This window comes from Somniosus microcephalus, chromosome 30 (assembly GCF_052327205.1).
Source record: "Somniosus microcephalus isolate GS21.2 chromosome 30, FLI_Smic_1.0, whole genome shotgun sequence".
NCBI lineage: Eukaryota > Metazoa > Chordata > Chondrichthyes > Squaliformes > Somniosidae > Somniosus > Somniosus microcephalus.
The window spans coordinates 16,763,841-16,773,303 of record NC_141016.1 but is presented as its reverse complement, the minus strand read 5'-3'; the positions used below and the strand labels follow the sequence as shown (position 1 = coordinate 16,773,303).

Genomic DNA, 9,463 nt, shown 5'->3' with positions numbered 1-9,463 from the left:
CGTTCCCCCACCTTTGGTTTCCCCACTTCCTCACCCACGGTTTCCCCGCCCTTGGTTTTCCTTATTCGCCTGCTCGCAGGTGGCCTCCTGGTTCTTGGAATTTCTCACACAACAGCTGCTGCCGCAAAACCACGTGCTAAAAATGCTGAACTACAGGGGACCCGACCTTTATCAGGTAAATGCAATAAAATTTGCAGACGTCCCGTGGTCAGATGTCATGCGGTCAGAAAAATCACATGATCACACCTCCAGGAATGCCTCCAATCATAGTTGGCAACCCCAGGCAGGTCACTCTAAGCAAGAGACGTTTTTGCAGTCTAAATGGCAACAGGAAAAAACAGGCCAGTAATTTTTGTTGATGTTGAAAATCTAACTTACCTAACCTTTACCCTACTGAATATGCTATGTAGGAAACACACCCATATGTAATGGTTGTGGTGAATGTGCTGTGTAGGCCACCGTCAGTTACTGCTTCGCCCAGACTGCTGCTGACAAGCTGTGGTCACATGATCAGTTAGAAACACAGTATGTTCACTCATTTGAGGCAGACGCCCTCCTTGCCTTTGAACTTTAGCCTGCAGAACCAGTTTCATTTTCCTGAAAGATTTTTTTTAGATTAATGAATTTGAATAAGAATGTCAAAATCACTTACAGTGAAACCCGACCCGACCACGCCGCGTTCTCAGTAAGTAACTTATCTGAAGGAACAGCTACCAAACAATTCAATTCCTAAAGATACTGGAACCCAGAGAAACGCGCAGCACAGCCTCCGCTCAAGATGGTATCACCTATCTCTATGGTAGGTAGAAGAAACATAAATTAATTTCTTTTCATTTCCCTTAACCAGTATCGTGGATGTTGTCGAATTTGAATTTTCTACTTCAGTGCATGTTTACACAAACCTATCCTGAGGTCTGTTGGTCTAAAACAAGTGGCTTTGTTCTTTGGTCCTCTTTCTCTCGTTAGTGAATAGGTTGTTCTGTACGAGGGTTAGTGTACAAGAACAATGTATCAATATGTGAGTGAGCGTGTTAGCGGGCTTGAGTTAAGACACAAGTGTATCTGTGTGTGTGTAGTGTGTGCACCTGTGTGTATAGTATCTGTGCAAGTGTGAGTGCATAGTGTGCGTATTTAAGGTGAAATTTTCTGAGATCAGATGTTCCATTTGGACACAAAATCATGGGCAGTGCACCCACAATTTCCCGATTGATTGCCCGCTGTGTGTGAGGTCCCCTAGTGATGTGGGGTATTAGTGCTAGAGTGCACCAACATCACCAACCACAGGGAATGCTGATCCTATGGGGGGGAGGGGGGAGGGGGGTGGTGGGTGCAAGGAAGGCAAAAAAAAAGAGAAGAAACACCATGTCCAATTTCAGGCAAAACTCTGGGAAAATTCCTCCTCGATTCCCTAAAGCATGAAGCAAGCTACCCGTGATGCATCTTTGGACATATTTTGTAAATAGACCTTTATAAAATGTCCCCAGTGTCCATAGGAACATGGGATTGTGCAGGATCAGAAAACATCATTTTTATTGATCGTGCACAGGCTTCCACTTCCACTTTATCTCCCATGACCATCCCAGAATTAATGACAGCTTTTACGATCCTGCACATCATTTTTTTTGGGTTAAACTGTATTTTCAGGAGTTTCTATTGAGCTATCTAATATGGAGTGAAGGCATGGAAAACAGAAAGCGTGCCTCAAATATTCCTAACTTGTTGACCAGTGAATATCCATTAGTTGGAGAGTAACTTCTCATCAATGTTAATTGTTTTCTGCATGACATGCCTAGTATTTGTCAAACATAAAGCTGAATGTAACAGGACATTGTAAAGAATGAGCTGAGAATGTGCAATGTTTCAGCTTCTGCTTGAAGGTTATGTACAGTATTCTTCTACAGCCACTGTCTATGTTTATACATGAAGAATGGCCACTTGGGTGAGCTATCGGTCAGCTGATGGCATCTGTTGAATCAAGCAGGAGTCAGCTCCTTCAGGGCAAGAAGGAAGAAACTGGCACAAACACAGTTGCACTCTGTACAAAATGGAAGTCCAAAAGGAAGAGGAAGGAAAGTGCAGGCATAAAATAGTTTATTTTAACGAGGAACCTAGATGGGGCAAAACACACACAGTGCAGGACACCACTAACATTAGTGGCCCAGAACTTGGTGTCGGGGGCTTGCCGCGCGTCCAAGCCCCCGATCTGCACTCACCCTGCGCGCTGACATCTGAAGCCCGGGCCTGCTTGCATTTCCTGTGACAGGCCCGGTTCAGATGTCAGCGCGCTGTGCTTACCTGATCCAGCGGCGTAGTTAGTGCGATGTGCCGGCTGGGATCAGGTGAGCACTGTACAACCAATCAGGGGAGGGGAAGGTTCATTCATGAGTTTGAGAGTAAGAACTGTCAAACTCATGAAAACTACGGGGGCCCAAAACACTACTTAAACTTAAAATAAAAATTTAAAAAACATCCCAATCATTAAATTAAGTATAAATAAGTTAAAAAAAAAATTTAAACAATAATTTTTTTTTTTGAAAAAAATAAATTTTTAATAAAAAGGGTCTAAAACTAAACTTACCTTATTGTAGATTCTTTAAAATAATAAACCTGTGGGAAAAAAAATTCTAAATTACACTAAAACACCACTTACCTGTAAAAATAAATACTTACGTGTGCTTTTTACAAGCGTAAAGACCGGAGGCCTTTAGACATGCGCAAATCCCCCAAAACAGAGGAAATCCAAGACGAACGCGCTGCCCCCTACAGCGCACGCGCTAGCCTCTTCACCTCTTGGGTTGGAGGAGAGGAAATGCCGGTTTTCAGCGCATGCGCTGTGCATGCTGAAAACCGGCATTTCCTCCGGCCAGACGCGTGAGTACCCCTTCCGTACTCACGCGTTTGGGGAGGAATTACTGCCCCATAATGTGCAGAAAAGGAAACAAGGAAAATCAGGAAGTAGTAATTGGGCAATACAAAGCGTCGGGTTAAAAAAATTGTAAGAGAAAAGGATGATTGAGGCAGCTGAGTTTTGAGGTTATCAGTGACTTGCATGAGAACGACCAGGTGATCCAGGAACTAATAAGCCGCAAGCTTATCTGGAAACAGCAACTGAACTCGAGAGCAAGAAAGCAGCTCTACAGATGCCTGAAGGCCGAGGCCCACCAAAAAACTCGCGACCTAAAGAACAGATGGTGGGTGGAGAAAGCGCAGGAGATCCAGCAGCTAGCCAACAACCATGACGTGCGTGGATTCTTTAGCGCAGTCAAGACCAGCTACGGCCCAAACACCCAAGGTTCTACCCCACTGCGGGCCAAGAACAGAGAAGTACTCATCCAGGACAGAAAGGCAGTCAGTGCCCGCTGGAAGGAGCACTTCGGAGATCTCCTTAACCAAGACTCCGTCTTCGACGCGAGCATCCTCAACTCCATCCCGCAGCAAGCTACCCGCCACCACCTCCGCACAACCCAGCCCGGCATGAGGTTGAAAAGGCCATCTGACAACTGAAGAATAACAAGGCCTCAGGAGCAGATGGAATCACCGCCGAGGCGCTAAAATATGGCGGAGAAACAGTACTGGCGTGAATACATGAACTCATTTCTCTGATAATAGCAAAATACTGCGGATGCTGGAAATCTGAAATAACAACAGAAAATGCTGGAAATACTCAGCAGGCCAGGCAGCATCCGTGGAGAGAGAAACAGAGTTAACATTTCAGGTCTGGGACCTGAAAAACAGAGTTAACGTTTCAGTTCTGATGAAGGGTCCCAGACCTGAAACGTTAACTCTGTTTCTCTCTCCACGGATGCTGCCTGGCCTGCTGAGTATTTCCAGCATTTTCTGTTGTTAACTCATTTCTCTTATTTGGAAGGAGGAGAGCATGCCAGGGGATCTCAGAGACGCCGTAATCGTGACCATCTTCAAGAAAGGTGACAAGTCCGATTGCGGTAATTACAGAGGAGTCTCCCTGCTGTCTGCCACGGGGAAAGTCATCGCAAGAATCCTCCTCAATCGCCTTCTCCCAGTGGCTTAGGAGCTCCTCCCAGAGTCGCAATGCGGATTCCGCCCGCTAAGGGGCACAATGGACATGATCTTCACCGCGCGACAACTACAAGAGAAACGCAGGGAACAGCACCAACCGCTGTACATGGCCTTCTTTGACCTCACAAAGGCCTTCGACACCGTCAACCGTGAGGGATTATGGAGTGTCCTCATCAAACTTGATGCCCTCAAAATTTTGTCGCCATCCTCCGCCTGCTTCACGACGACATGCAAGCCGTGATCCTGACCAATGGATCCACCACAGACCCAATTCACGTATGGACCGGGGTCAAGCAAGGCTGTGTCATCACACCAACGCTCTTCTCGATCTTCCTGGCTGCAATGCTCCATATCACCCTCAGTAAGCTCCCTGCTGGAGTGGAGCTAATCTACAGAACAAACGTAAAACTGTTCAACCTCTGTCACCTCCAGTCCAGATCCAAGGTCGTCCCATCCTCTGTCATCAAATTACAGTGTGCAGACGATGCTTGCGCCTGCGCACATTCTGAGGCCGAACTCCAAACCATCGTCAACACCTTCACTGAAGCGTACGAGAGCATGGGCCTTACACTAAACATCCGTAAAACAAAGGTCCTCTACCAACCTGCCCCCGCCACACAGTACTGCTCCCCGATTATCAAAATCCATGACGAGGTCTTGGACAATGTGGACCACTTTCCATACCTCGGGAGCCTACTGTCAACAAGGGCAGACGTCGATGACGAAGTCCAACACCGCCTTCAATGTGCCAGTGCAGCATTCGGTTGCCTGAGGAAGAGAGTGTTTGAAGACCAGGACCTCAAATCCAGCATCAAGCTCATGGTCTGCAGAGCAGTAGTGATACCCGCCCTCCTGTATGCTTCAGAGACATGGATCATGTACAGCAGGCACCTCAAAGCACTGGATCCTGCAAATCCATTGGCAGGATAGGCGCACCAAAGTCAGTGTTCTCACTCAGGCCAACATCCCCAGCATCGAAGCTTTGACCATGCTCGATCAACTCCGATGGGCGGGCCACATCGTCCGCATGCCGATACGAGGCTCCCAAAACAAGCACTCTACTCGGAGCTCCGACACGGCAAGAGAGCCCCAGGTGGGCAGAGGAAATGCTTCAAGGACACCCTCAAAGCCTCCTTGGAAAAGTGCAACATCCCCACCGACACCTGGGAATCCCTGGCCCAAGACCACACAAAGTGGAGGAGAAGCATTCGTGAAGGCGCCGAACACCTCGAGTCTCTTCACCGGGAGCAAGCGGAAGCCAAGCACAAACAGCAGAAGGAGCGCACGCCAACCCAAGCACCCCACCCACCCGCCCCTTCAACCACCCCACCCACCTGCCCCTTCAACCACCGTCTGCCCCACCTGTGACAGAGACTGTAGGTCCCGCATTGGACTCATTAGTCACCTGAGAACTCATTTTTAGTGTGGAAGCAAGTCATCCTCGGTTCCGAGGGACTGCCTAAGAAGAAGAAGAAGAAGAAGTACCCTTAATGTAGTACAATGTCCCAAGGTTTTTTCACAAACAAGGACCAGGCACCAAGTAGAGTTTGGGAAGAGACAACTAAAGGCACAGTTGAAGGGGTAGCTTTTCAGGACATTTTTGAAAGTGTGGAGAGATATGATGGGGGAAGAGAGCTGTGGAAATAGGGTTCCAGAGTGGTGGCATGTGATGATTGAAGATTGACAACGCAAAAAGGAATAATATGTAGGACAATGTATTTGGGCCTAGAAATTCATTAAGGCGCTGCCAGCTTTGCGCCCAGTTAACGCCTAAAGGGTGATTTTGTGCCAAAAATGAGTTTGCGCAGATATTCAGCGCAGCGGTATTGGCGGCGGTAGCCGTTAGCGCTGCGCCGGCACCGATGACGTCATCGGTGTACGCAGTGCCCCGGTTCCGCCCCGAAACCGCGCCGATCCCCATATTTAGTTGCGGCCGCCTCCTCCGAAGCGGCCGCAAACAGCGACCAGAAAACGGGGCTGTCCTGCTGCCATAGTGGGGCGCTTTAAAACGGAAGGTGCGGCCGGCCGCTTTTGCGGCGGCCGCCTGCCCACACCTCCTTCCCCGGCCTCCTCCACCCCCCCCCCCCCCCCGCGGCATTGCTGGCTGCTTTCCGCGAGCCCGGCACTTCTCCGTGGTGCCGGGCTCATTTGCCGGCACTATCCAGCGGCGATCTCCCCGTTGCAGGCAGCTCCCCCTTAAGAGAAGGAGGAGGCCTGCAGTACCGCAGCCTGCCGCTGCGCAGCACCTGGCGCAGCGGCGCCAAGAGCGCTGATATTCAGTGTCAGCGCACCAAGCGGAGGCGGGCACACCCTGGTATAGCGCCCGCTTCCGAATTGGGGCGCTAACAATGAATATCTGACGATCGCTATAGGCTTCCCGCCCAGCGCTAACTTTTGGGCGCTAGCCAGCTGGCGGGGCCATAGTGAATTTCTAGGCCTTGGTGTTTAGGAGGAATGAAAGAGGAAAGTTGAGAAAAGCACAAAGCATAGTAGTATGGATACAATTGAGAAAGACAAGGAAGTCTCAGAGACAGAGATTAGGGGCTAGGGGTGAGAAAATGATCCCATGTCAGATGATGAGCTTTTTCTTGTATCCTGTCCAAGACAGCCAAGTGCTAGAAAAAAGGCTCCACAAACATGGGGTCAGCACCTCATGTCTTGGAGGTACTTAGGATTCCTACAGAGTTATGAATTGTTCAGGTAAAAGATGAGTTTGGAACCAAAGAGGAACCTGAGCTTCTTGGAGGCAGCTTTAGCAACGGAGGAGGATTTGGAACTCCATTTGGGGAGACAATAAGGCCAAGGATGTCAATAGATAAAGGACTATGGTTGGAGCCACCAACGGTAAGAGGTGGTTGCTGGCTAGACTTACAGTAACAGAAATGTAGACGAAGATAATGGACGGAGAGTGCAGGGTAGGGGAACAACAAGTAGGGGAAGGAAAGGAAATACCAAGGTATGAGAAGGAGTGAACCGCCATTAAAGAGGGTAGGAGAAGGGGAGAGAGGAAATATGTTGTGGGTTGGGAAGGGGAAAATTAAGAATATGGCAGGCTTGAGGATTCTCTGGAGTAAGCTATGGAAGTCTGAATAAGTTTGACTGTGAAATATTAAGAACCTAAGTAGACATGAACATGCGTGCCAATGGTTCAGAGGATCATGTGGGGATATGGGAAGGATTCATTACATTGTAGATAGTCAATGGCTGTCTGTTTTTTTGGTATGCAGGTTGGCAATGAGTTGGCAAGATTGGTGCCTTTCTTCGTAACTGTCTGCATCTACATGATCGTCAGTCTTGTATCCTCTGTGCCAGTTTGGCTGAAAGGACTAACCAAAGTCTTGCCAATCATCTGTTTGTGCATTTTCGTTCTGTACAATGGAAAAAAGTTTTTATGCAGTCACCACAGTGTTCTGAAACTGCTCGTGGGCCTCATCCTTTCAGCAATGGGTGATGTGCTTCTTCTCAAGGACGACAAAAAGATTTTCATTGTAGGTAAGCAGAATATTCTGAAATTAGATTCTGACGCAGATTGGGGACAGAATTGTGATAAGTATTAGGATGCAATAAGATGGTTTTGTACATAGAGTAGTTATGTGCTTGCCTCCTAGCTAGCAGCGGTTGTTGAGTTGGCATCCAAGGTAACCTGTCTCATGCTCACTTGGCTATCTTCAGATCGTGGTCAGGTTCTTGATGGAGCACTACATAAAAGTAGCTTATTTCATCTTGGAGGAAAGAAATTGGCACTATTCCTACTCCTCCAGAAAGAGCTGGAACTCCTGCCTGCTGATCAGAGAGTGGTGCTGACAGTGTCCAGGGACTGCTCCACCCTTTCAGTTGCTGGATTGGATGGGGAGATGCAGCAATTACCAGTGTGAAAAGTAGAGAAAAGCTACAAATAATCAAAGAGTGGCCTATTCAGATCAGTCACCTTGGAACAAGACCGCTGAGCACATACAACTCTATTGAGTTGTGCCACAACCAAAAATTTGTGGCAGATCCTGACAAATCTGGAATGGTTCTTTTTTTTCCCCTTTTCTTGCAAATCTTCTCCCCTTGGCTGAAGGTGCTCAGTCTTTCTGGGTGTAATTTCATTGGAGTAAGGTGTAGTCTAATACCTCACGCAAGTGGCCATTTTTCATGTGTGAACCGAGACAGTGAGAGTCAACAGGCTATTTGAATGTTGGAGGGTATCACCCATGAGCCTGATCCTATCAACACCCAAACAAGCAGCAGGGGCTCCTGGGTCAGGAGCAGGAATCCTGACCCATTCTCCTTCCCTTATCCAGGGCACTGGGCCCAATTGTAGCAGTCCTACTGTTGCCCTGGCTTCAATCTTTCTGGTTTAAACAGTTTAAAAAAAAAATCAAATAAATCATTGGAGGAGTCTGGATGGTTACTTTTTTTCAACAACAAAAGCTTACATTTGAATAGCACGTTTAGTATAAAGGAATAGGTTCAAGGGCACTCTTACATTACACTGTTTATGAGCTAGAGGGGCATCAGAGTTACTAACTTTGTCTCTTTTTAACTTCAGGTGGGGCCATGTTTGCTCTTGCCCATTGTCTCTACACATGGGCCTTTGGGTTCAAGCCTCTGAATCTCCGAGTAGGAGGTTTAATGGCCATTGTAACCGTGCTGGGTTCTTCCTTTATCTGCATGTATTTGAAGATGTTGGAGGCGCTGCTGCTCTGCTTTTACTGCATCCTGATTGGGGTCATGTCCTGGAGAGCCAACGCTGAGGTGCTGTTCCATAACCAACAGCCAGCCACAAAGGTGATAGGTGGAATTGGAGCTGTGCTTTTTATGGTGTCTGACTTTACTTTGGCTACAAATCTGTTATGTTTTCCTGTGCCATATCAGTGGGTAATTGTCATGACCACCTACTATATGGCACAACTGTTTATTACTCTAGGTATTGTAAATGATAACAAAATGAAGAGTGACTAGACTGGCCTCATTTAACTGTTGTGATGGAGATTGTTTTATGTTGCAATCTACAGTGAAACTTTCAATGTTTTTCAATAAACAGCAATGGATATAGATATATCATATTCTAATTTGTAACTTGTGTTCTGTGGAGGCCTCATCACTAGCACATCTATTTTTGCTTATATTTACTTAATATGTTATTTTATCTGTGTTCTCACCCCTCGCATTCATGGAACGTCAGAGTGGAGATGTATGGGGGTTTGTACTATCAATGTATGCACTGGAGATTTGTACTCAAGGCAGTGCTCAGCCATCAATGTCCCTCGGTTAATTTACCAGAAGTGACATTTAAGCAGCTTTCTGTGGTTCTCTTGATGACTACACTGATTGGGAATTTAAGTGTAAAAACTTTCGACTTTGGGCTCCTAATTGGAAGCTGCTTGTTCTTTTCTTCTCCGTTAGCCTGGTCTCCTCTAGGGTGGTGATCCAGGGATTA

General features: G+C 47.2%; 1 protein-coding gene across 1 annotated transcript; it reads left to right on the top strand.

Annotated features, from left to right (window-relative positions):
* Nucleotides 1-504: 504 nt before the first annotated feature.
* Nucleotides 505-9,095, top strand: LOC147097965 (lysoplasmalogenase TMEM86A-like). The gene is made up of 3 exons (XM_085971072.1): nt 505-799; nt 7,266-7,530; nt 8,573-9,095. Exons 1-3 carry the CDS (start codon nt 779-781, stop codon nt 8,983-8,985), a joined length of 699 nt encoding a protein of 232 aa, XP_085827198.1. The 5' UTR covers nt 505-778; the 3' UTR covers nt 8,986-9,095.
* Nucleotides 9,096-9,463: the final 368 nt, after the last annotated feature.

Bases quoted from the DNA above. Each gene is read 5' to 3' on its own strand.
- LOC147097965 (XM_085971072.1), top strand. From the start codon at position 779: ATGGTATCACCTATCTCTATG. The intron at 800-7,265 runs GTAGGTAGAAGA...TTTGGTATGCAG, and splicing joins TGGTATCACCTATCTCTATG to GTTGGCAATGAGTTGGCAAG. The intron at 7,531-8,572 runs GTAAGCAGAATA...TTTTAACTTCAG, and splicing joins CAAAAAGATTTTCATTGTAG to GTGGGGCCATGTTTGCTCTT.